At 49.9% G+C, this 27,515-nt stretch overlaps 1 protein-coding gene across 4 annotated transcripts; it reads right to left on the bottom strand.

Annotated features, from left to right (window-relative positions):
* Positions 1–1,835: 1,835 nt before the first annotated feature.
* On the bottom strand, positions 1,836–22,313 carry RHCG (Rh family C glycoprotein). 4 transcript variants are annotated; one of them, XM_006139287.5, is made up of 11 exons: positions 21,824–22,310; positions 11,967–12,153; positions 11,157–11,307; positions 8,816–8,963; positions 7,806–7,972; positions 6,759–6,896; positions 6,539–6,675; positions 5,804–5,928; positions 3,768–3,841; positions 3,266–3,346; positions 1,836–2,692 (listed from the first exon to the last, which is right to left on the bottom strand). In XM_006139287.5, exons 1-10 carry the CDS (start codon positions 22,008–22,010, stop codon positions 3,275–3,277), a joined length of 1,386 nt encoding a protein of 461 aa, XP_006139349.2. In that variant the 5' UTR covers positions 22,011–22,310; the 3' UTR covers positions 1,836–2,692; positions 3,266–3,274. The 4 variants fall into 4 exon arrangements, with proteins under 4 accessions (XP_006139349.2, XP_075753195.1, XP_075753193.1 ...); XM_075897080.2 differs by having other exon boundaries at positions 5,903–5,928; positions 21,824–22,135; XM_075897078.2 differs by lacking the exon at positions 3,266–3,346 and having other exon boundaries at positions 21,824–22,313.
* Between the last annotated feature and the right edge of the window lie 5,202 nt (positions 22,314–27,515).

The following is a 27,515-nucleotide window of genomic DNA, read 5'->3' as shown; positions in this document are numbered from 1 at the left end:
GAATGATTAGTCCAAGGAGAGGGGGTAGGCACGGAGGAATGGCTTGAAACCAGAAAAGAGGGAAAAGTTCCTGATAGTGACTGGGCAGTGAAACAGCTGGAGAATACGGGAGTAGGGACAAAAGAGGCAGCAGTTCTGTTCGGACTGGAAGGGCTAAGTGACCTGTTTTTCCAAGGGATCGATATGCAGCAAAAATATTTCCACAAAACAGCTGGCACAATGCCATTTGAACCCAAACCCTGGCAGTTTGAAGAAGCAGAGGCAGTACCAATGATGCGCAAGGCAGCCCTAGGCCCAGACCAAGACAATCCTTCAGTTGCAATTTCTGCGTGCATTGGTGTTCTGATGTCAGAGGAAGCCAGTGCAGCTGTGCACCCAAAAGCCCTGCCAGACCTCAAACCAGTCACTCACAGGGGCACTGGCTGTGAATGTGAGCCTTCTCCCTCCGTCCTCCCCCCGCCCCCCCAGAGACAGCCACCACCACAAGCTTGGCTACGGATGGACCTGGCACCCTTGGAACAAAGGATGAATAAGCAGAGAATGAATGGGGGGGGCGGCTCCTCCAGTGGCCCAGTGGATAAGGTACTTGCCTTTAGAGGTCAATGGTTCAAGCCCCACTCTGGCACCCTTGGGACATAGGACAGATGGGGGGGCCCTGAAGGTAGGGAGGCTGGGGGACTCTCCCAGTGGCACAGCAGATAAGGGATAAGTAAAATGGGAGTATTGATGCTTCCCTACCTAACAGGGGCCAGGGGAGGCTTAATTATTAACTTTTGCAAAGTGCTGGGATGGTTGTGCCTGCAGAGTTCAGGCCTGCTTTTCAAGTGCAGAGCATTTGCCGTCAGGCCAGATTTCCAAAAAGGCCCAGAACCCCCCCATGCTGAACAATTTGGAAAAAACTGTCCTTTTCTTTTGGTGCCTAAATGGAAGCTGAGCTCTTTGGGAAATCTGAGCCCATGCCGGTGTATGCCTCTAAGAAGCTGTGGGCTCTATGTCCCAGCCCGTGGTGTTGCAAACACACGTGTCTCAGGGCAGTCTGAAACCAGGCCATGTGGGCCCCATTCACCGTGGCTGTGGACCTTCCAGCTCCCCTGACTTCTGTGGGTGTTGAGGGGAGGGTGGCTCAGTCCCTGGGACAAGATGGATCATAATGTGCACTTGAATCTCCATACTCTGGGTGTCCCTAACCTGGGAACATCTGTGGTACAGAGGAGGAAGCGGCTCTGCATGCCGCTGCCACTTCCCCTCCCCAGCTTCATAGCGGCATTGGGGGCACGGAGCCTGGGGTGGCGAGGGACACGGAGCCATGTGTATCCCCGGGAGCGGGGCAGCAGGTAAGCATCCCACCCCCCATCCTCCTCACACCCACATTCCACAGCGCCCTCCCTGGCTTGGCAAAATCTGTAATCCATCAATCCTGTTCCTAGAGTTGCTGGATTGAAGAGGTTTAAGCATATTTCAGGAACATGATTCTGGGCCCATAGGCCAACTGGCTCCTCTCACCCCAAGACCCTGGATTTTAGATGCTCTCCCTCTGTTCTCACTAGCAGTATTCCCACTCTTGGGCCCCACTCTAGTGGCAGGAGGGGGCTTTTGGCCTGCTCAGCCCCGACTGCCCTGGCTCAGAGAGGCGGCTGGTAGCATGAGGCTTTGTGCATCAAAAACAGGGATCAACCCGCCACAAACCTTCCGCTGAGGACTGAAAAATTCCCATGAACCAATCACGGGGCAAGTGAACCAGTCTCTGTTGCAGCATCCTCCCCCAAGGGCTCCCTTTGTATTGTTACCAAGAAAACGGGGCGATGGCCAGCCAACTCACTGCTCATTACCAACAGTGCTGGACAGAACAACACGGTGTTTTTTATTCACACATCCCAGGAGTAAGAGCTACCCACAAAGAGGAGGGAGGGACAGAGAAGGTCAGTCAGGGTCCCCGCCCTCAGGGGAAGAAAGCAAACACTCGATTAGAGTCAGCGTGGCAAAGGAACTGAGAAAGGGGATTGGAACCCAGGCGTTTGGGGGCCCCTAAGCAAGTCACTTTCTTTCCTTGGGCCCATTGCTCCCCCTTTGCCAAATGGGAGTATTGATGCTTCTCTACCTCACAGGGGCATGGGGAGGCTTAATTTGCAAAGTGCTGGATCCCTGCCAAGTAGGATTATCTTCTCTCAGTGTAACAGCGCCTCCCAGCTGCAAGGACAGGCGTCTCTAATCCCCGAACCGGACCCTTCCCACTTCACAGTCCCCACTATCCAAAGTGTGGTGGGGCCCAGTTATCTCTGGGCTCAGCCACGGCACCAGCTGCTGTTCTGGGATTAAACTGGGGGAACCTGAAACCTGAGAGATCCCACCCAACAAGCTCCTGGCAAAACCCCTCTCCCTAGGTGCTAAGCTTCTGCCCTGTGGCAGTCCTATGAGATGCCCCAGCATCTGTTTCAAACCTCTGGCCCTACGCTCTCAGGTAAGCACAGACACTATGGCTTCACTGGCTATTCTCCAAAGCATTGCTTCGTGTAAACTGGGCCTCTTTCAGGCTATCCCACCAAGGAGGGGAACATGGGAAAGACAATGGGGCCTTTGAAAGCTCTCAAAGAGTCTGTGTCCAGATGGGAATTGGCCCAGGGCACCTCCTTTTCAAGAAATACACCAGTCGCTTCTCTGGAGAGGTAGAGATGGAAAGGAGTCCAAATGCAACCTAAAGAAAACCCAGAGGGAGAGGCAGGTCAGGGGTCTGGCTGTGACCTCTTAACAGCAGGATGACTGAATGTTTTCCTCCCTCTCATCGGCAACCTGGCACACACCACTGGCAGCTGCCCAGCACACATGTCCCTCCCTGCCAGCTGCCTATCCCTTGCCCCCTGACTGGGCTAGTGATTGAGAAGTTGCCTTTGGGAGACTGTTTCACTAGGTTGGGCATGGCCTGAGACAGAGCTACAATCCCTTTTAGCACCTCTCCCTGCCCATCTTCTGGTGAAATTCTGCCCTTTACTGTGACACCACCAGCAGGCTACACCACCACACGCCCAATCCCTAGCCTCCTTTCTGCCCTCAGTGCCCACCATTTCTGCCACGAAGCAAGAACACGGTTGTGGATCCCAGCCCGTGTAAGTGGCACTGCTCTGTGCCTGCACACTGCCATCGTGGTAGCAAGGATGAATTAGTCCCAGCCAGGCAGCACTTCCTGCTAGTGCCCTAGAGGTGCCATCAGTCTGCCCCGCTGTTGGGCTCTCCAAGGCTTCCCCTCCCCACACGTCTCAGCCCTGCCTACCCAGCTGGGTTAGGAAGTCACAGCAGGTTTGGGAGTGGGGTCATGCATGTGGTACAGGCTGCTCTCTGAGTCCTCAGGCACCTGCAAAGACAGCGAAACTTCCATCAGGCCCCAGTGCCTGTTATGGTGCTATCCACAGAGCCTGCTTTCCTGCCAGTGCGTGGGGAGGGAAGGGGGGGGGGGGGTTGTGTGTCATAGCCACAGAGATGGGGAGGGAAACTATAAACAATATGGCCATGACACAGACAACAGCGCCACCTTGTGACGCATCCCAACTCCCAAACAGACCCCATAGCTCAGGCGGAAAGCCACAAACAGGTCCCCAACACCTCCCCTAACCACTCATTACCTTGGCCATTTGGACACTGAGTCCCAAATCTCCATCAGCCAAAGGGCACCTGACTGTGACCCCGTCCCTTCTGGCAAACACAGACACCCGTCTCCAAAGCCTCCTGCCCTAGTCACAATGACAAGGACCAGCCCCAGAGCCCCCAGTGTTCACCTCCCAGTAGACATCATCCGCGAAGCAGTTCTCATCAGCTGGGTCCCCCAGGAACGGCACTTTCAAAATACCACCTTAAAGCAACAAAACAGAGTGAGATGGGAAATGCCTCGATTAGTGAGAAACGAGCAGCCAGGGCCTGGGGCAAGGACTAGGAATGGGCCCCACTGGGCTGAGTAGCCAGGGGAGGGAGGTGTCAGGGAAACTATTCCTTCCCTGAGTTGTCAGTGAAGGGAAGTTGGATCAGTTTTGTGCATGTCCAGCCCTGATCTTTCATATTCTCCCCACCCTGCAGGCCTTGGGGTGGGGTGGTCTTGTTTTTGGGAGGGTTATTTAGTGAAGTTCCCAATCTGGGAGTAATTTTAAAGGGTGAAGCATGTGGTGCATTATAACAATGTGGACTACCCTGTGGGACACAGCTGGGGAAGGGGCCATCTCTTCTCTTTCTATCTGTGAGAGGCTGAAAGCAGAAAAGCACTTCCTAGAAGGGAGAGCTGCTTGTGAGTGAATTGCTCTGACAGAAGCCATTGCCCTGGGAAGCTGTGGGAGAAGTTTGAGCTAGAATTCTGCCCTATTCTTATCCCCTCTCCCCCCAGATGGTAGCAGCAAAACAGTCCAATGGGAAAAAGCAGAGCATCTGACTGCATGTTGTGACGGAGTGGGGGTACCTTGCTGGTTGCTAGGCTTGGGCTGTGGGTGACCCCCACTGGCTGCTGTCTGTACCACTGCCCAGCCGAGTAGCTGATGGGACAGAGAGGTAACCTGTTCTACCAGTTACCCCCCCAGGGAGAGGAACAAAGGAAGGTGGAATGCCGCCCCTGGCTGGGGGGCAGGGCTGGAAGGGACGGTTTTTAGTTTCTGTCTGGGAAGCAGGGGAGAAGGAGCTAGGGAGCAGGCTGGGATTGTAGCGCCCAGCCACCCCCAATCTCAAGGGGGGGGGCACTGAGGCCTGCCCTGTAACCAGATTACATCTGTGCTGTATCCTGCAGAAGCAATAAACTCCCTCTATTCTACTGGCTGGTGGAGTCTGTTCGTGCCACTACAGAGGTGCAGGAGACGGGAAAACCCCAATCCACCGTCACACATGTGTAACACCTGGGCAGCCAATCCAAGGCTGACCCTGAACTCAGCACTGAACCAAACCAGACTCACATCTAACTCAACCCAATCACAAACTAAACCTGGCCCCCTCAAAGACAGCCCCGGATGACTCCGCAGCCACCTCTAAACTGGCTCAAGGACTTGAGCTGAACGACCTGCTGAGATACAAGGTTCTACATGTACTGGTCTGTTTCTTCTCCCTTTCTGGGCTTGTGGGATTCAGCTAGAAGCAGAAGCATCGGGGACCACACAAGTCCTGGCCTGTTTTCCCTCCAAAGATTCAGTCCTGCTTGGCAAACATAACTGATCCCCTAAAATAGTTATGTTCCCCATTCATTGTGGCTTTCCTGGTTCTTGGGGCTATTTTCCAGCCCTCCTGTTGGTTCATAACATACCCTAAAGTCTCATCCTGCTATGCCTGCTTGTTAAAAAAGGACAGAGTGGCAGATGGGGCTTCAGAACATCAGGCTGTCAATGATGTGCCTTATTCCAGTGTGTCTCATGACAGTCGATGTGCAGGGAGCTTGCCAGGATCTGGATATTCTGCTGGGGCCCTGCAGGGCACAGCACAGAGCTGCTGCGGCAGGAGGTCTCAGCTCCAGGGGAAAGCACTTTTGAAAATGACATCATTTCAGCCAGTCCACATGACATCATGACCCTGGCAGTAATGCATTGAACTTTTAAGGGGTTGCTGTGATAGAGACAATGTGGAACAAAATGTTCCCCAGTCATAGTTCTTGATACGCCATGTTTGCGAGCCTGAGGGCTCCTCTCATTTTCAGGGGCTGCATGTGGGAGCAAAAGGGCTCGTCTAGCTCAGAAGACAGTCTCTTCCTCTAAGTCAGAGTGAGAGCAAGTAGAATGGCTGAGCCAGCCACTCTCCAACCAAAGCCTGGATCTGGAGCCTTCTCCTTTCCTTGCACCCCACCACTCACCCACAATGGCCCCCCCAGCTAAGGCCATAGCCAGGGACACACAAATGCCAGCTGCCTGGAATCCCCCTTGGATACTGGGCGTCCGATCCTTGTAGTCACCTGTGAAGTCAAAGGCACTGATGAGCCTGCAAGGAAGGGAAACAATGAAACCAGTTGTCAGAGACACTCCTGACACTCAGGGAGTCTGGGCTGCAGAAACAGGGGAGCTGCATCCACTGTCCCTTCAAGCCAGCTCCCTGGCCCTGAGAGAACACATTCCCATCGAGGAGTGGGGAGATTGTAACAACATAGCCCAACCTCTTTGCTTTTATTCCTTCTTTTACAGCCTACCCCTCTCCCCCCGAGACCTCAGCCTGGACCAACAGGCTGCAAACTAGAGGAATCCAAAAGCAACAAGACCTGAGATGGATTCCAGACCTTCATGGTTTAGCCTAGCGTCTGGCCCAGAAAAGGAAGCAACAGTGATAAAGAGATGCCCTTTCATGAACTCAGCTGCCCCTCTTCAGAGTCCTCCAAGACCCGGAATGATGATGGGGCTTGGGGTTATAGGGGCTCCCAATACGGAATCACCTGGAACAGGCTGCAGTCCTCCAAGCCTGACTCAGCTTTATATGCCCAGCACCACCTAGGACACACATCTGAAAGGGAGCACAGAGCTGCTCCCACTGACTCATCTCGTATCTCCCTTGGGAGCAACACACACACTGACCCCTGGAGAAATTTAAACCATCTCACCCTTCCTTTCCATACACTTCTTCAGTGGCTGCAGCTGCAGTGACAGCTCCCACAATGCCCCCAATAAGTCCTGGCATAGCATGTAGGTTGTGGATGCCACAGGTATCCTGAATATGCAGCTTGGACTCCAGGAATGGCTGGAGGGGAGAGAGGAGAGAGAGATTATTTCCTCTCCCTAAAAAAGATGCAAGAGCCTGGAACTCCTCTGAGCAGTGCTCACCATGAAGTAGATGAACCCAACGGTGGACACGATGCCACAGAGGAATCCGACGATAAGGGATCCGTAAGGAGTCAGCATCATCTCCGCGCCAGACCCCACAGCCACGCCACCGGCCAGCGTTGCATTCTGGATATGAACCTGTGCAAATAATGCTGATGCCTTACCACTTTGGCTTGGGGACAAGAGTTTTAAATCCATTAGTGGTAAGACTTCAAGCCAACCAAGGAGATCAGCAGGGGAACTGGCTGAGAACATGTTCCCAAAGAAAAATGAGGATCGGGGCCCATGTTCTTCTGCGTTAGAATTGGCTTCCTGCCCATCGCAAAGTCCCAATTCCTGGATTTGCCTGAAGCCAGAAATTTTTGACCAGCAAAAGTTACATGAATGGGAGGAGACTGAAGGCCAAATATCAACAGCTGATGGGCTGAGGCAACATTTTCATGTAGTGGTAACAAAAAACTGCACATCCACATGCACATTGCTGCACAGGTATTCCCAGAGCGTGGCACTGATACAAGCACAGCCTGCTGTCTCACACAATCATGCACACACACCCAGAACATACCAGGGCCCTGCTCTAATACACACGTCATTGTACGGGGCCCCCTCTCTTGCAAACACGCACACCTAGCTTTATATACTTGCATGACACTGTACAGTTCAACCCTGGAACATGCCCACCCTCCTGAGACCCTTCCCACTGGCTCTTCTGCACAAATGTCTGCATGGCTCTGCTACCCACTGGGTTTGCTGGCAGGTACACGGGTGAGCACATATATCTGCTCCTGCATTTGCCCACCACACACCAGGTGACACATGGATACTGCACATGGTTTTCATGCCAGAGCTTTGCAAAATGATGTTTCCCACTAAGATAGCACAAGCGGCTGTCGCATTCAGAGCTCCTAATCTCAGGGGCTTTGCCTTTTCAGCACCCCACAAAATCCAGTGCACACTTAACAGAGGAAGCAGCCCAGATCAGTCATTCATGAGCCAGGAATCCTCTTGCCAGCAGAGGGCACACAGACCTCTCCAGCCAGGGCTTACCATGTCCAGCTTTCCTTTCTTCTGCAGCAGGCTGGAGAAGGCCACGGTGGTGAGCACACAGGAGGCCAATGAGCAGTAAGTGTTAATGGCGGCTCGGTGCTGCGCGTCCCCATGGTTTGAAATAGCCGAGTTAAAGCTGGGCCAGTACAGCCACAGGTACAGGGTACCTGGGAGAGGAATGGCAGGAGTGGGACGGTGTGGGGGGAGGTGTAGGAAGGAGGGAAAGGAAAACAGGAAGCAGCAAGGGGAAGAGGAGTTCAAAAGAAGAGATGAGAAGTTATATAGTATGGAAGCTAAAGCCAGCTATGTCCCAAACTCCAAATCAAGAACTCCAAGATGCAATAGGATTTGGAGTCTTTCATATCGGCTATGTCTACACTGCCGGTTTTGCAGGCAGTGTGTATGCAAATGAGGGGATGATTAGCATATTGCCATGCCTCATTTGCATAATTTATGCAAGACAGTTTTGCCCAGGGGGGAGTAGTGTGGATGTTTTCTTTTTACGCAAAAACCCTTTTTCCCATCAGATTGGTAAACCTCCTTTTTGGGGGCATAAGGATCTGCGGGAAAAGGGGTTTTTGCACAAAAAGAAAACATCCACTCTACTTTTTTTTCCGCAAATACCCTTTGTGCAAAAACGGTTTGCATAAATTATGCAAATGAGGCATGGCGATATGCTAATCCGTGCCTCATTTGCATACACACTGCCAGCAAAACCGGCAGTGTAGACGTAGCCATCGAGGGTACCAGTTCCAATCAGTGCCCAGGCTGGGAGCTGTGGGGTGTCTGTCAATGGCACATGGAACTTGCAATTCTAGGGCATTAGTTCTAAGCTGATCTGGCTGGGGAGGGTGTGTGTGTTGGGCGGTGGGGCTGACCAGGATTGGGAAATGGGATATACAGTTTTTCACCACTGGGGCTCTGGCTCCAGCCTGGCTTCATGCAGCCTGTGGGCTGTAGTCGGGATCCAGCATAGCTTTCATAAGTTTCCAAGTTCCCAGGTAACTCACCGATCATAGCAAAGAGGTCAGAGTGGTACACAGAACCTTGCTTGTCTTTGCTCTGTTCCAGGTTGGGCCGGTACAGAATTGTGGTCACTGTCAGGCCAAAGTAGGCTCCAAAGGTGTGAATGGTCATGGATCCACCAGCATCTTTAACCTGTGAACACAGAGAAGAGTAAAATGCAGATGCTGGGAATATTCTGGCCAATTAACTGACTCTGTCTACCCAGCCTGTGCTAGGTCACTGCAGGAGGGGAATAGAAATGCTCCTGGCCCCTCGGACTAGCAAGCGGAACAGCTCAGCCACATCCTTCCAATTAGCCTCTTCTGTGGAAGACATCATGGCAATGGGGAATTTCTGGCCCTTCCAATGTTTGACACCATGGCATATAGGTTCCAACAGCAGAACTACCCCAAGGTGGCAGTCCCAGCATGAGCAATGAAAGGGCAGACACAGAACAATACTTTTACATCCGAGTTTATTGCCCTGGGAAATTTGGGGCTTTTTGAACAAATATTAAAAAGCCACAAAACTCTCGGAGCAGAGATGGACAGAACCAAACCAAAGGCCCAATCCTCTGCCCGAAGAACATTGACAATGTTCAGATCTGAATTCAAACTTCCTAGTTAGTCATTATCGTCTCCCTCACCAACAGAAGTTGGTCCAGTGAATGACATTACCTCATCTACCCTGTCTTTCTAGGAGCCTGGGACCAACATGGTTACAACAACACTGTATACCTAGGTCAGTGACATTTGGCATGTCAAAAAACCCAGTTCCTCTGTGGTGACTGATGCTTTGTGTTTCATTCAGCTGGGCTGATCAGTTTCACTTGTTGCCTCTCAGATGCCCTTGCACATTTGGGCTTCCAACAGTGGAGGAGTTATCTGTGCTGGCATTTAATTTTAAAACATGAAACTGTTTCCCTAGTGGTTAGAACACAGGCCTGGAAATCTGGAGACCAGCAGTGCTGGGTTCTAGTCCTGATTCTCTCTCTGGCCTGATGGGTATTCTTGAAAGAGCCATGTCAATTTTCTGTGACTCACTTCCCCACCTGTAAAATGGGAAGTATGTTGCTTACTTCATTTCTAGAGCACTTTGAGATCTATGGATGAAAAGTAATATGTAAAACCTAGGAAATATTCCTCTGCATCTGGAGTATTCTATCCCCACCTCCAGCTGCACATAAGCTCGAGGGGTATGTCTACACTACCCTCCTAGTTCGAACTAGGAGGGTAATGTAGGCATACCGCACTTGCAAATGAAGCCCGGGATCTGAATTTCCCGGGCTTCATTTGCATAAGCGGGGAGCCGCCATTTTTAAAACCCCGCTGGTTCGAACCCCGTGCAGCGCGGCTACACGGGGCTGGAACTAGGTAGTTCCACGAGGTGTACCGGTAGTTCGGAATAGGAAGCCTAGTCCGAACTACCTAGTTCGAGCCCCGTGTAGCCGCGCTGCACGGGGTTCGAACCAGCGGGGTTTTAAAAATGGCGGCTCCCCGCTTATGCAAATGAAGCCCGGGAAATTCAAATCCCGGGCTTCATTTGCAAGTGCGGTATGCCTACATTACCCCGCTAGTTCGAACTAGCGGGGTAGTGTAGACATACCCAAGGTGATTGGGTTCCCCTTTCAGACCAAATTGATTTTCCTTTAACACAGTAAAAATGTGCACGTGGCCAGAGGTCTTGCTGCTCCTTTACCTGACAGCTCTTCCACTTTATGATGTGCTCTGATTTTCTTCAACTAAAGGAATAGTATAACAGGGGAAGGAGTCAACAGAGAAACATTCTGGAACCAGGAAGGTTGTAGCTACAACACAAGAAAAAACCCTGCAGCAGCAAGTTTCCAGCCAGAATGGAGACACTTACGCTTATTTTTAGCCCAGTTGACCTGGGCTCTGAAACTTTCTGCTGTTCAAGTTTTCTGCAGTGTAGACATACCCAAAGACAGCATCAGGCCTTTGTGTGGAGACACCCTTAGAAAACCTCACCAGAGGGGATCCTTTGCTCTCAGGTCACTGCCAATGCTTGCAGAACCCTGGGAGATTTCCCATTGCCAGTAAGGTAGGCAAGCAGGGGGAATAGCCAAAGGGCAAGGGGAAAGAGCCTCTGCTGTTTGTTCATGTATGCATTTTGAATCTTTTTACACTTCTACTTAAATTGCTGTGACTGGAATTAACCCCATGTGTTTAGCCAAGCAAAGAGCCAATAGATCTGACCTACAGACAGCTCTGCCGCTGCACCATGCGCCCAACTTGCACACCCAGCCCAGCTGTTGACGCTCCCTTTGCACTGCCAGAGAGGCAGGGCGGGAGGCTGCTGATTTTGCTGACTCAAGGGGAGCCTTACATGGAGCAGGCTAATGAGGATGTACTCGTTCACAGCAAAGAGTGTGACTTGAAACAACGTCAGGATGAGCAGCTGCACGGGGCTGGTTTTGCCCAGGATGGCTCCAAAGGCGATGCAGACAGAACCCACGCAGAAATCCGCATTGATCAGGCTGGGGCATGCGGAGAGGGGAGAAAACGATCTGCAGGTTAGTAATGGAAACCCTTCCCACCATCCCTCTCACTCTAGAGAGCTTCCACCAGGCCAAGACACACGAATCTCATTCTGACTTTCCTACTGGCACCCCACACAGCATCCCTCTCCTGCTGGGCAGTAACAGCATGGGTTCATAAATGGAAAGCCAGAAGAGACCATTATGATCATCTGGTCTGACCTCCTAACAGAACAGGCCATGGAATTTCACAACAATAGCTCCTAGAGCAGATATTTTAGGAAAACACTCATTCTTGATTTTAAAATGGCCTCCCAAGACTGAGGATAAGCAATGGGGCTAGGCCTTTGAAAATATGGTCTCACTTGGCAGGTCACGCCAGGCTACTTCTCTCACCACCCAACAGCACCAGCCACCTCCCTAGAGTGAAGGGTGGAAGCCAGACTGAGGCACAGAGCACCCTGCACAGCTGAGAAGCAGTGAGGGAACTGGGACCAAAGATTTTTTTCTTATGAAGCAGGCTCCATGGGGTTTTTAACAACAGGCAGGGTAGAAGATATAATATGACCTAGAATGCCGTTTTTCCACACAGAGCAGGGGCAGGCGCGCCAGGCTGCTTGGTCCCCTCCCTGGCTTCCCCTAGGCCAAAACCCTCTTACTTTTCCACTCCAATGAGTATCTTTCCGTTCTCAAAAGAATGGAACCAGCCCTGCATCAGGATAGCCCACTGGATCCCAAAGGCAGCAAGGAGGAAGTTGAAGCCAACAGCTCCAAAGCCATAGCGCTGGAGGAATGTCATCAGGAAACCAAAACCCACGAAGATCATTACATGGACATCCTGGAAAGCTGTGTTGGAAAGAAGCATTCACCATTACCATGGAGGTGAGGGGCAGCAAAGGGCTTCTGCAGCTTAGGAACTCAGCAATAGACTTAGTTCACAAATACCAAGAATTTTTCAGGGTTTTATTTCAAAATTTCTCAGTTTCATTTTCTCATTTCATATTCATTTAAAACGTTGCACAAACATTTTTAAAAGAAATTGAAAAACGACAAACCTTCTGTTTTCAGAAATCTTTTGTGGTAAAAGCCTTTGACTTTCAGGGAAAAAAAACCCATCAGTGTTTGGAAAGCCCTTTCAGGACACATCATTGATTTTCATTTCAGTAAAAATAGTGTATTTTTAAAACAAAATTATTTTATAAAATTGCCCAGAACTGTAAAGCACAGATATCTACTAACACATTTTTTTTCAGTCTCCATTTTTAACAACAACCAAATCCTCCTCCATCAGGGACTTTGATTCAGAATTAACATTTTCTACACACACTTTTGCTCTTTGTGAACTAACCCTTTTTTATTAAAAAAAATTAATTTGTTTTTAACCATTTCTGCCCAAATACCTGTTTCTGGTCAGAATCAGCAGTCACTGGCTGTTCTCCACTTTCCTGCACTGAGAACTATTCTGAGTCATTCTTTTTGTTATCATAACACATATGAATGAACCCCAGTCATGAACTACGCCCCCAGTGTACTAGGCACTAAGGATGTTAATAGTACCAGTTAGCTGGTAAACCTCACCCTTAATGGTGAGGGATGCTCCTGCTGCACTGTGGACAAGGGGCGCTTCAGCCACGGCAGGCAGGGGGACTGCTCCTTGTTTTATTGGTTAACCAGTTAACATTTAACCGGTTAACTAATAAAATGGGATTTTACATTCCTACTAGGCACTGTACAAACACAGAATAAAAAGGGACTTACAATCTAAGTATAGGACAAGAGAGAGCAGATTCATAGAAGTGGCACACACTCTATACTCTCTTCAGTGGAAGGCAAAATCCTGGTTCCAGGGAAGTTAAAGGCAAAACTCCCATTTATTTCAATAGAGTCAGGATTTCACCCAGGCTATGTCTACACTACAGAGTTTTTCTGGGATACCAGGGGCATCCCATAAAAACTCTGCCATGTCCAGGGAATGTGTCTGCTCTTCCAAAAAAATTTCAGAAGAGCAGATGCACTTTTTCAGCATCCCTGTAAACGTCATTTTACAAGGAAGAAGGGATGTTCTGAAAAAGGTTTTTTTTCCAACATTTGGCCCAGTGTAGATGGGCCAAATGTTGGAAAAGCCTCTCCTGAAAAAAGAAGCAGAAAAAGCTACACAAATTGTGGTTCGGAATTTGCGTAGTTTTTTCCGGAAGAACTGTGTAGTGTAGACATAACCTCAGAGATTTTCATTCGTTTTTTCATTGAGTTCTCAATGGAAAGTGAACGTTTGGATGGAGACCCACAGCTGCTTTACTGGACACTTGTTTACCAGCTCCAACACTGCTCCATCTGTTCTGGTAGGAAAATGAATCCCTAGAGAGGAATTCTTGATGTGATAAACTTTGGAGCAGATATCACTGCTGCTGGTGTCTTTTTGATAACGATCAGCCCCAAGAATGTTAAGTGAAACTTCACACAATTATAAATTAAACTTTAAAAACTGCAGATGCAAACCTCCAGAGCCCCGGAAGAAGAGTAGGACGACAGGAGCCAGTTCCCTCCACCAGTTCCCTGGGGGATCCTACATGCAAACCGGTGTGTGCTGCACTTTGCCACAGCAGAATGGAATGGGTAAACATAACACATTACTCAGACATATCAGCCAATGTTTGTGCTACACAGTGTGTGAGATATTGCACAATGGCACAGTCTATTTGTTGTCCAAATGCTTGGGCATAGTAAGCTTAAGCCCTCTTAGAGAAAGGCAAACACCAGGCAGCTAAATTGCACGGAATCTGGTCTAGGCTCTGACACAATGTATTTTCCAGCCCCTTTTCCAGTGTTCAGAGGCCAGCTGTGTTATGGTGGCTAGTTTGCAGGCTAGTGAACGTACACATCTTGAGAGGCATGGAACGGAGGTCTGATCCAGCTCCCACCGGGGAGGAAGCGAGTCTGGATGGGGTCCAATCACACAGAACCACACTGTGGCTTTTATTTGTTCTTTCAGCAAAGCCTATGAAAATCCATGCAGAGGAGCTACAATGCCAGATTCACAGCTGGTGTAAGTCAACATAGTTCCACTCGTTTCAACTCAGCTCTGCTGATTGACATTTGAGACCTATGTGGCTGTAGCCTCAGCTAGTGTCAATCTGCATGCATGGTACACCCAATTTACCCTAACAACACTTAAGTACACTTTCCCCTACATATACAACAACATTCTCTTTTTTTTTTAAGACATCCACTGAGTCTATTGGCAATTAAATATTAACTGACATTTCCCACTTTAACAAAAACATTTAAACAAAAGCAGGACCATAAGAAATAATACATATTATAAGCCCCAGGAATCAGAGTTCAGTTGAGATGTTAATTATATTATTTTCTTATTATTTATCTGTTCTGTGGTAGCACAAGGAGTCCTACTGATGGGCCAGGATCCTGCTATTCTAGGCATTGTACAAACACAGAACAAAGAGACCATCCCTCTTCAAAAGAGTTTACAAGCTAAGGAAAGCTTTGTACTTGGTTTGCCCTTGTGTGGCTGTGTGTCACATGGGCAGAATAGGAGTTGTGATGCCCTTAAGTTTTTATTACATTGCAATTGAGTATGTGGGGGTTTAGTTGTCATTTAGCAACCTTCACTATTTACTGACAGGAAGCGTGTGGTCTCTGGAAATACTGTCTACACCAGGGCTACTCAACTTTGGAAGCCTCGGAGGCCACAATGATACATACAGCATTTATCAAGGGCCGCAACTTAAGTGTGTTTGCATATACATGCAAATATATATGCAAATATATGCAAATAGCTTCTCTCACACTGATGGGATTGAATACAAAGATTAAGGCAAGACTACACAACACGAAGGCTCCATTTAAGTCAGATCTGCTGATATTAATAAAATACAATATTTACCCGATTTCCAAGCATAAAACAACACTTTTAATGAGCAATGACGGTCCAGGAATTTAACTACTAAAACACATATCAGCAGAAGACCATTATATTGACTCGCTGTTGTGTAGTGTGTTCCCAGCGGAGGCCATGTTCAAAGGATCCCAGCCACGGGCCGTGTGTTGAGCCCCATGTAAACCCAAAACACACCGCGGGCTGCAAACAAACGGGCCGTGGGCTGCATGCAACCTGCAGGCCATGTGTTGAGTAGCCCTGGTCTACACTGAAGAACCTTTGATCCCTTCTCCTTCTACTCACAACAGATGATTCATCCTCTAGGGAATTTCACCAGCTGATTTTAGATTCAAGTGAATGTTAGTGCTGCTGCTGAAGGTGGCTGAATTGACACCCTTGGAAACGTGTACCCCTAGAACAGTTAAAAACTTCCTCCCTGCCCACATTTGTATAGCCCTGCTCCGGAGGAATCATCTCTAGGATCAGAAAAAGAGTTTCCCAGGCCTGTTCACTTTTTGTCTGCTGCTATTTTGTGAGCACCTTCTACCACGGCACAAACCAGATCAGTTCTGCTGTGATTCCAAGGATGGAAACTAATGAAAAACATCTATCAGGACCACTTGGACCTGCTCTAAGCAGAGATGACAGAAAAAATGTCAGTGTCCTATCTGCTCTAGCATTGCCACTATGCACAGAGCCACATTAGAGCTAACGTCACCAAGGGAGATTTGAGCAAATAGCTTACTCTAGACACAGTAGCTACCCTACCAGCTTGTTTATATATATTTGCACAAGTGCAATGAGTGTGTGCACAGCTTGTTGTGTACACAGGGCCATCTGTGGATTAACAATGGTTGGAGAAATGGTTTTCAAAGGTAAATCATTTTCTGAAAGACAGTCCTTAGAACCAACTGGTCCATTCTCCAGTTTCTCGGTTCTTTAACTATCACACATGGGCTTTATAATGGAAATGTTCTAAGCAGATCTGTAGCTCAGTCCCTAATGCAGCCTAGAAAACAATCACCAATCTATGCAGAATCGTCTCAAATGTCGCTCACCAGGTTGACTCACACCGGATGGGGGCTCAGGCCAGTTGTAAAGGGGTTAGCCAGCTGATTGATCCCTGTGGCAAAATGAGACAATGGACCAAGTGCCTAGGGAACTGTTGAGAGCCAGTGAAGACTCAGACACCAAAATGGGATCAGCAATCCAGGAGAATTTCTCTAGGAAGCTAGACCTCCCCATCTGAGATTGGCAGGTATTGTGTGTCCCATTTACCCTAGGCTGGGACAAGACAAACCTAGAAGGGGTTAGTTGCTAACCCTTGGCCTTCAGGGATCATCCAGTTTATTAAACAAGGCAAAGTCAGCTCTCTATGGCATACCTGCTCTATGGGTGCTGTGTCTGTGGCATCCATGAACTTTATGCGAATCGTGCCTACACTTGCTGACGAGGAAGGACATGACCTAGTAAGGAGGCTGCCAGCCTGAGATACTGCCATTAAGCTTGGGTCTTGAAAGCCTCTTTGAAAGATTTGACTCTGAAATCCTCAAGGTCTCTCAGCAGTAGTTTGTCACACTTACTGCAGCTGTCATGACAATATTGCAAGGAAAGGGGTGTGTACTACTGCCATCTCCTGGCCAGAATCAGAACAGCACTGTGCAGCATAGGCCCCGTACAGCTAACATACATCCTCTCATAGCCCAAGTGGTGGGGCTAGGATTTTGGAGCATGCTGATCTGACTCCCAAAGCCACTGTCACTTTGTAGTTCCAAGTGGTCAGCATGTGCAACTCAGGGACCCCCACAAGCTCCTAGGTGCCCACACGTTTCTGACACATTCCCACAGAGGTCCTTTCCTCTTTGTCTCACTGAAATACCTGCAGTTTCCCAAGCACTTTGCCGGAAGGCCTTGGAAGATCTTGCCCTCTGCCTTGCTCAGCAACCAAAGTCATTTTCATTTGCCTTTGACATCTCCCTGAACTTGTGCCAAGCAGGGATGGATGGCCCCTCCCTCCCTCAAAATGGATGACCTGGAATCCTGGCTCCAGTGCACTCCCACACCGTGTCCTCTCAGGTGGAATTTCCCATCAGTGGAGCTTGGAGGAGTCGGCTTTTTCTGGTTGTTGCTGCTGCTGCTGCCTCCACCCCCCTGTCCTCATGCACCCAGTTCACCCTCCTCATACCTGCCTCCTCCCCTTCCCCCATTATACACCATAGCTGGTTTGTTCCAGACAAGAGGGCTCGTTCCCCAGCTGCAGTGCTCTCCCCTCCTCAGGGGACTCAGAGGTGATGCCTGCCACACTCTATGGTCAGGGGCACGGTCCCCCTCCCCCATCCCTGAAAGAGCCGTGTGTCCCACCGACTCCCTCAGAAACACTGTGGGCTGGCAGCATTTGGCATTGCTAGGTGGACAGCACTGGAAACTGCTGGGAGAGAGAGAGTGTCATCCACCCCACTGATCTTCCAATGCCAGCTAAACCTGGACTGATTGGAACCCTCTCATCTAAGGAAAAGGGCCCCTGTAACCCCACTTGTACCACCACTGTCCTCCCCCCCATTGGAGCTCAAAATAACAGAATGCCTGAATTTGCTCAAAGGTTTCCACAGAGATCATTTGCCTGAGGCACCATCCCAAACATACTTGGAGGTTCCTTTGGGGACACCCACGGGAATGGCCTTGGCTCTGCCAGTGGACCAGCCCTCACCTGGGGGCTCAGCTCAGAGTTTGCTCCCAAAGCTCTGAGGGCTGGATGTGATCAATGCTCTTTCACCAGGGAAGGCCCTGTCTCCTGCCGCGGCTGCACCTTTTCCATTGCAGGCCTAAGGCAGCCGTGTCTCTCCTAGCTGACACCCCCCACTGCAAGGGCCACAGCGTCTCCTCCACACCATGAGATGCTGTGCATGGAGCACTCCAGATCTGGTCATTTGGCACAACAGTTTAGGTCCTCCTTGGAGGCTCCAACTTCTATTCCCTACAGCTCCCGCCACCTCTCCCCTGCTATCGGCCTCACTCTCTGGCTTTCCATCCCCTAGAGCTGGTTAGCCTTCCACTCACCCTCACCTTGCCCATCAGTGTATTTTAAACCAGCTAATAAGGGGATGAAAAGTCTCAGTTTAGGTGTGCGGGAGTGAAAGTGGGCTAGTTCCAACGGGCTAAACTTCCCAGTGTGCTGTACAAGAGGATACATCTGTGGTGGGCGACCCGCGGCCCATCAGGGCTCGGTGTAGTGCCCATGAAACATTTTGTTTACCGTTGCCCAGGCGCAGGGTTGCCAGATTCTGCTGGTTTCTGTCTGCAAAATGCTTTTTCCTACTGGTATTACAAAAGCGACACATGTGTAAAGCAAGGGGAAGTGAAGTGAGGTGGGTGCTGATTGCACATGGCACTGTGAGAGCTGTGCGCTCCCTCTGTCGCCCATCCAAGTGCTGCTGCAGTACAATGGGCGCGCCTTGCACATTCTAAGTCCGCAAGCGCAGGTAGAAGAGCTGCCTTATCTGGGGAGGCCGTCTTGGTGATTATCATCTTGCAGCCCCCTGAGATGAAGGAGGACCATGCCTGCGGCCCACTCACTAGCCTCTGTTGCCCATTGTGGGGATACCTTGTTGCAGCAGATGCTAGTCTGCAGCAGTTTCATTAGCCGGTGTGAGGCTTTGTCAGAGAGCGGAGCCGAGTACTGCAGCTCTGGAGCATGCTGAGCTGCCTGGCAGCTGGTGAAACTGACCCACTCTCATTGCTAGCTCCTGGGTTAGCAAAGGGAAGCATTTTGTTCAGGAAGCCCAAGCAAGGGTGTCAATGGCAAGGGCCCCAGCGCCCACTATCTGTCTGCCTTGAGGCTGGGAATGCACAAACCCCCAGAGGCAGATCGTACTTCCTTGTTACACCCATGTGTCATGACTGAGCCCCAGGCACCTGTCAGTCATCTCCCTGCCCTCAGCTGACCCCAGGGCAAAGTAGCCTGCAGTAAGTACATCAGCCCTTCAGCACCTGTTTGATTTACCTCTGGGTGGCTGTAGCCAGACACAAACCCCATCTTGGTTTTCCACGAACCCCGTCTTGGTTCCCCCCCCCCCCCCAGAGAGCAAGAGAAAGGCAGTCAGCCTTTGATGCCCTGGGAACGCAGGTGTGCTGCCTGTCCCTGACTCTACCATAAACAGAAACCAGACAGTAAATGGGCTAGCTGACGACCCGGGGCCTCCCGTCGCCCTGATGGCTAGTACCAGTAATTGACACGCCTGCACTGTCCCAGGAGAGGAATCTTCGCCCATCACATACCAGAGGTGCCCATTGTCTGCATTTTCCCAGGTGTAAATTATGCTTTGCACCCTTCGTGGGAAACTTGGCATTCAAAGCCATTTTTCCTAATTGTCCACTTGAGCCCAGGAAGAAGCCTACATAACCCAAGGAGTATAAAAGAGGTTCAGCAGCCCACCCCATTTGAGCTCCAATCATCTATACCTGCTGGCAGGTATTGATTGTCTCCCGAGGTCTGTGGGATGCCCAACCTCGCCCTACTTCTTCCCGAGGGATTGAGAGAAAGACGCTGGCCACGCCAAGTCTGGAACGCAGGGGTGAGAATATATACCTGCTATGTGTCTATTTTGCATGCATTTAACAACAGCTCAGAGAACCAAAAGGGTTTCATGGTACCTGTAAGTGACTTATTAGTGTAATTTCTGTCCTGTCCTTTGTAGTGGCTGTGTTATCTGTAACACAGCAGTAGCATTTAACAACTAAGTTTACCCTGTAACAATAAAATAGTAACTGTTTAAGCTTTAACCTGACTCCTTCAGTTGCTGTAACAGAACCAAGCACAATTTAAAAGAACTTCAGCCGGTAATAAGGGACTCACTGCCCTGACCGTCGGCTGACAGTGGCACCGCATTTTTGCATGCTACTCAGCTCGGTAAGCACTGAACCGCACAAGTCTTGGCTGCAGCTTGCCCAGAAAGCCAGCCTCTCCCCTGAGTCTATACTGCGCTCTGGGGAAACCAGCCTTCCCTCTTCCAATGCAAGTGATGAGGGCTGGGGCTGCTCCTGGGGGAGGGGCTCTCATGGCAGCTAGAGGAGGGCAGTGAAAGTGAGAGGACAATGGAGAGGGGAGATGGGGTGTTGTTTCTAGGCAACTCCTCCAGGGAGGATGCTCCAGGGTCTGACTTGCAAGTCGGTGAGCTGCTGCCACACATCCCCACTCAGCCCCTTGGGACATGGTCATGTCCTGGGTGGAGGAAAGGGCTGGAGCATTGAGGGATTTGTTCTGCCATCTGAGCAGAACGGCCTTCTCTAGCCCAGCCCATGGGCAGCGGCAGCAAGCAGAAGGCTCAGGTTGTCCCTGTTCCTGCAGAGCATAGGGGGCACGGCCCTGGCAGGGCAAAGTGCTCCAGTCCTAGGGCCTGAAGAGCACGTAAGAGGCCAGGCACATCTGGGGTAACCAGCCCAGTTTCTAGGCAGAAGTGCTGCCCCATGAGATGTGATAAGTCCTCTCTGGCAGGAACAATGAGCTGAGGCCAGAAGGAGTAACTCACCAGAGACAGGGAATCATCCCTGACCATCCTTTCAGTGTGGTGGCGGGGTTGCATGAAGTCTGATGGGCACCTATGCCCTCTGTCCTGGGCTAAATGTGCTGGGCAGAGGGGAAACGCTACATGCACACATGCTGCTTGGCAAGGTAACAGTCATCAGCACCTTTCCTCCCAACGGCTCCCCTAGCATTTCTCAAACAATAGACACAGAGCAGCCGGTGAATGCAGCCACCTCTGGGTGTGCACATCTCTGCAGAACTGGAACCCGGCAGGGACAGGATAGAATATTAACTCTACCTTCCACATTTCACACTCCAGTTGCTATGGACTCAGACTCCAGTTGCTTCTCCTTACAGTGTTCACTGGACAAGCAGAGAGCTCTTCTGAGGTCCTACACCCTGCTAAGTGAGGGGGGGCGTGGCCGACTTAGGTTCAAGGATCCCAGTAGCAGCACCACATTCCCACATTCCTTTAGTCCGGCAGTTGCTCTCGCCCCCGTCCCTCCCCACACAGTATTTTCCAGTAATGCAGACTCATGTGACTGTGAAACGTGCTCAGCCCTAGCTCCTCTCTGCCAGGCACAGCTCCAGATCCTAAGCCCAGCCATCTGCCAGCCTCTCTCCACAAGGAGTTCCGTGTTGGGTGCAGGTGAGGGGAGAGAACAGACCCGGGAGGTGGGAGGAGGAACAGGGCTAAGATGCACTGACAGAGCGGGGTGAACAGCCCAGAACTGGGATAGAGGCAGAAGGGCAGGGGATAGGCCAGGACTGAGGAGCACTGTGAAGGTTGGGGAACCGAACTCTGGGATAGAAAAGGAGGAAATGGAGCAAGATGGGGCAGAGCTGAGGGGAAGGGCAATAGGAGGGCTCAGGGCTGCAACAGCCAGGGTACTGCAGGCTGGGACGGAGGTGCCTGAGCAGACCTGCCAGGGGGAAGTTCCGGCAGCACCTGCCTGCACAATCCTGCCTGCGGTTGGGGATGCTTGTCTCAGACTCCCAGAACATCAGTGACATCTACCTCCTTCCCCTCCCTCCAGGCTGACCCGTGTAGGATCTCGCCTTTACCAGTGCAGGGGCTGGGGCTTGCCGGCTGTACTCACATGGATACCTGAAGTAGAAATCGTTTTCTATGTCACTGGTGAGGTTCTTCTGGTGCTGCTCCTCCTTCCAATGTGCATCAGCTTCGGGGTCAAAGCGCACAAAGACCCCAAAGAGGACGATCATGGCGACCTCCCAGAGGAGGCAGACAAGCGGCAGCCGCCAGCGCATGGATGTGTTCTTCACCATCCCAGACCAGCTCGCCTGCTCAGATCCCACCAAACCCACTGCGCCTGGAGGGGGCAAAGTGCCCAGAATGCACGAGTCCCAGTCCCGATGCCGGAGGAGGCTCAGTCCATTTATACAAGTCTGGCGATGTGGGGTGTGGTGCTGGGAGCTGTTAATCCTCAGAGCTGCCTGGGCAGGCTCACATTTCAGTTCATGGCAAGTTTCATGGATTTGAACTCTCTCTGCTTCCAGCCACAAGGAGGGGGGTTGGGAGCAGAGAGGCACATTTCCAGCCCCGCCCAGGAGGGTTATACTTGTCCCTGCTTTACAAATGGAGAACCAAGGAGCAAAGAGGGGCCACAGTCACACAGTGAGTTGGCTACAGAGCTGGGAATAGAACCCAGGACTTCTGACCCCCTCAACCTCTGCTCTCGCCACTAAATCAGGGTTGGGCGATAAAATAGAGGCAGTTCATCAGGGTTAACCCCTGGCAGGTCATCGCCACTTTATTCACTTGCACCTCTGCAAGTGTTTATAGTTCCCAGTGGCTCTGGATCACCGTTCTTGGCCAATGGGAGCTGCGGGAAGTGATGTGTACAGGGACCCCACTTCCTGCAGCTCCCACTGGCCAGGAACGACAATCTGCAGCCAACAGGGCCTGCAAGCAGGGCTGTAACAAGGGTGGGGCAAGTGGGGCACTCGCCCAGGGCGCATCATAACCAGGGGCACCAAGAGGCAATAATTATAAAGAATAAGCTGAAAAAGTAAAGAGTGTGACACATGCTAATCTAAGGAGAGGGGGTGCATACTTAATTATTTTGCCCTTGGCGCAAATATATCTAGTTACAGCACTGCCTGCAAGCATCTGAACCTGCGGAGGTGCAGGTAAATATAGCACTGGTGGCCCTCCAGGGGCTAACCCTGGCGAACTGCATCCGGCCCAAGGGTTTTGTATTTGCCTGTCACTGCTGTAGACCCAATGCAGAATAAAAGAACAACTCTGATTTGAAGCTGTTTAGGGTAAGAATTCGCATGTAACAAGTTTCTTAGTGGATTAGGACTAGCTTTGCATTTTCTATTCATTTTAATTAGTAACTTACTTTTATCTGACTGTTTTCACTTGCAAACACTTGAATCCTACTTTTTGTACTTAATAAAAACACTTTTATTATCAGGCCTAGCGTAAATAATTGTTACCTGGGAGGAAGCAACCACTGTGCATCTCTCTCTTTCATTGATAAAGAAAACTAATCTTATGAGCTTTCCCTAAGTAAAACTTTTACACAGAGAAAGATGGATTTATTTGGGGGTTTGATCCTTTTTTGGGGTTTGTTTCCTGGGTGCTGAGCATTAGAACAGAGTCCTTCCAGAGCTGAAGTGGTTCAGTATCTGCATTGCTCTGCAGGGGGGCAGTAACCCCAACTCTGTGTCTTGTCTTGGGGAGATCAGAGGACCTGGCCCAGCAGGACAGGGTGGTAAGGAGCCCCAGAGAGCAAGAAGCTGTCAGTGGCATGATCAGCAACCAGGGAACAATCCCAAGGGGGCTTCTGTGTTTGCACTGCATCACAGGCCCCTTTCTCAGCTGCCTTCTCCTCCCAAACAAGCCAAAAGTCCTTCACAAACTATGAACACAGCACCATGGAAATGCTGCCACTGCTGGGGTAGAGAGTGGCCTGATACAGACATGTAGCAAGGTCTCACAGAGAGCTGGCAGCATCACGGGGTCAAGAATAGTTCTGCTAGGGCTTTCGCCGGTTCCTGAGTCTGCTGCTGGTGAGAGTCCAGCAATGCCCAGGCAGTCATGGCAGCAGAGAATTTGACCCTTTATGTCTCTCCTAGGTACTTGCAGACAGATGAGCCAGGCAACCACTGCTGTGTCACTCAGAGGCTGATGACTAGTTAATTGGAAACTCCCAGGAGACCACTCCCAGAAAAAAAAACAGAGTTAGTGGTTCCCTGTGTGGAATCTTGTGGGACGGTCCATGGGCAGCTCTGAGAAGGAGAGGAAGGGGAAGAGGAGCACTATAGTCAGGTACCAGCATCGCAGCACATGCTGAATGGCCACACATGGATCTCACAGGAGGGTTACTTGCAGGGATGTGGAGGTGCCACATGCTCATTTCTGCCAGGGCCTATTATTACCTTGCACTCTCCTGATCTCTGCTTTTCTTTCTGAACATCCCTTATCCTGTGCCCCATAGCTACCCTCAGTTTCCATGTCTGCTAACTAAATGTTACCTCTGGTAGGAATTTCTGTGCAGGGGAGGGTGGGTATTTTTTGTAAATGTGGACGGCAATTTTTTTAAATATAAAGGAGTTCAAAATACACCTGCAATGAGTGCACATAAGAGAGGTTAATGAAAAATTTGAGTGGAAACAGTGATTGGTAAAACGATTTTGTTATAACATACTAAAAATTTATACAGTAATAAAGGTTTTATAGAAATTACCTTCTGGGATCATGGCAGGCAGCGCGGCTGCCATGTCCCCCCACTTCTTCGCCTGCCTCTGCCTTCCAATGCTCTAGGTGCTCGGAAAAGCCAGCGCCTGGTGTGTATGGGCAGGGCTTCAAGTCAGCCAAACTCTCCTGCCCATCTCCTTGCAACACAGCGCACTCCTATGCCTCTAACATAGGGGTTCTCAAACTTTTGGCCTGTGGCCCATCTGGCTCAATGCAAACATTTCTTGCTAATGGAAACTTGCTGTTAATTACATAATTACACCTGAGCCATTTTGCTAGTGCTGCAGCCAGGGTGAATGGTTTCATTTAACCAGTAAGAAAGGAAATATTAAATCATTAAACAAATTAAAAGCTTTAACTTTCTCAGGTTAGCTTATCAAACTTCATTTAAATAAAGTAAAATATTAATTTTGTGGCAGGGGTGAGGAACCCTTTTTAGAGTGGAGGCCACTGACCCACAGAAAAATCAGTTGGGGACCGCACAAGTGAGAAGCAAACAAACAAACACACAAAACCAAAAACCCCTAACCCTCACTGATGTGGCTCCCAACTGAGACACCTCACTCCTCGGCTATGTCTACACTAACAGTTTCTTGTGCGAGAAATATGCAAATGAGGCTAAGCGTGGAATATCGCCAAGCCTCATTTGCATACCTAATGAGCCACCATTTTTGCAGAAGAGGCTCTTGCGCCAGAAGGAGCTGTCTGTACTGCCCCTTCTTGCGCAAGAAAAGCCCTCTTGCGCAATGCCGCTACGCTGATTATTTTCAGGAATAACGGCATTGCTCAAGAGGGCTTTTCTTGCGCAAGAAGGGGCAGTGTAGACAGCTCTTTCTGGCACAAGAGCCTCTTATACCCAGTTGCTGAATATAAGGAGGGGGTATCCCCACCCTCCTCTTAATACTACACAGAACACATGGCGTCCAAATGCACCCTCTTCACAAGGCTTCCTTTATTGTTAACAAACATTATGTTCACTCTAAGTTTCCTCCTCAGTTTGCCTGTTCCTAAGCCCTTCTGTTCCTCCTTTTAGTTATTTTCTGCCTTAAAGCGACAAAAGAAGCCTTTGTTATACACAGCTGCACTGTAGTTATGTTGGTCCCACAATATTCTGCTAGCAACTACATGGGTGAAACTGGGAAAGCACTATGCTGTCAAATGAATTCCTACAGGAAAATGAAGCAAAATGCAGGACAATGTAGCACTTTAAAGACTAACAAGATGGTTTATTAGATGATGAGCTTTCGTGGGCCAGACCCACTTCCTCAGATCAAATCTATTTGATCTGAGGAAGTGGGTCTGGCCCACGAAAGCTCATCATCTAATAAACCATCTTGTTAGTCTTTAAAGTGCTACATTGTCCTGCATTTTGCTTCAGCTACCCCAGACTAACACGGCTACATTTCTATCACTATTCTACAGGAAAATGGTAAGAGACAAAACCATTGCATCAGCAAGGGGAGAATACTTTCCACAAAGTGCTCACTCTAGAAATGGCCGATCAGTTTTCACCCTGCACAACACTTTCAAAAGATAAGCCTGGGAGCTTAGATTCATAACTTTGCTAGATACTAAATCATAGAGGGAACAGAGACACTGGCCATTAGGCTTATTACAACAATCTAAAACTCACTAAAAATCCCCACTCCAAGCTGCTTCCCTCCACCATTCCTTTCTACCTTATGATTGCAGTGGTGTTAAGAAACCAATTCACCTGGAGTGGTCCCTTAAAATAAGAGTTAACTACTTGTGCCAAACAATCTTGTACTGAGCTGTGATGCTTAAGTTTCTCAGGTCTGAACAAGAATTCAGTGTAATTCAAAAGCCAGCCAGCTAACCCTCCCTCCAACAGACACTAATCCAATAAAGGATATTACCTCCCTGACCTTGTCTCACTAAAAGACCCCTTTTAGGTTGCGTTAATTAGACACACCTGGTCTGGCTGCCAATCAGGAATCAGGAATAAGGGACCTTTTGGAAAAGGCTTTATTTTCCAAAAGATCCCATCTAGACTGGCGCTTTTCTCCAGCAAAGCCCCGAGCCGGAAAAAAGCGGCAGCCATGTTTATACAAATGAAGCGGGGGATATTTAAATCCCCCACTTCATTTGCAATTCCAACTTGTCTCATCTGCATCCCTTTTCCGGAAAAGGGGTGCAGTGTAGACACAGCCTTGTGGTATTTCTCATCAGGGAGAAAGAGCAAAGCACGTTTGTCCATCTAGTCACAGCACCTTCCTCCATGGCTGTGCATGTCCCACATACAGTAGGAGCCAGCCTGTGTCAGGTAGGGTCTGTGAATGAGAGGCCCTGGCATCCAGGCAGGCTGCCCAGTTTTTTTAGCCTGGTGCAAGAATAGCAGATGGCATCTAATTCTGGGTCTTCCACCCGAACAGGCTATGCTGCAATTCCTGCACAGATTTGCCCCCAGTTACAGCTGCAATTAGTTCATGCTTACACCCTTGCTAAATGCCATTGGCCAGCCTGTGAAGGAGGCTGATGGCCAGACAGAATCGGCCTCAAACCCCATTTACGGTTCAAGAAGCCGTGGTTAAGGTGCCTCTGGCCATGGCTGAAGGGAAGGTGATTCGGAAGTGCAGGGAACTGCTGCACATTTCTGCAAGGAGCTGAAAGAGAGTTAGGGAATCAATCAGCAAATGCAAAGGCACCACAGAGTGTCACATGAAACAAGTGCAGCTGGGGACCAGAGCACATGGCTGCTAGGAACTTGGGCAAGTCCCACGAAGAGCACACATATGCTGCAACTGGCCTGAGCGCCCCCCCCAAAAATACATTGAACATTTTCTTTCACCCTTACTCCAAATCTGGAGTCCTGTGGGTCTTCCCCTCTCTTTAAAATCTTTCTTAGGGGGGCTGGGCCTAGTCCTCAGACTCCTCACTTTTGTGGGAGGAGGGAGTTAGGATTTGAACCTATATGCAAATTTCACAGTCCCTTCCCTCTGGGTGGACAGAACTAAACCCCACATACAGCCCGGGCCTGGTGATGAAGAGAGCTCAAATCCAAGATCCAGGGCTGAATCTGGGAGCTTAGGATCCCTCCAGCAGTG

The sequence above is a fragment of the Pelodiscus sinensis genome, chromosome 14 (genome assembly GCF_052426305.1).
Source record: "Pelodiscus sinensis isolate ZL-2025 chromosome 14, ASM5242630v1, whole genome shotgun sequence".
Classification (NCBI taxonomy): domain Eukaryota; kingdom Metazoa; phylum Chordata; order Testudines; family Trionychidae; genus Pelodiscus; species Pelodiscus sinensis.
This window is presented reverse-complemented; position numbering and strand designations above follow the sequence as displayed.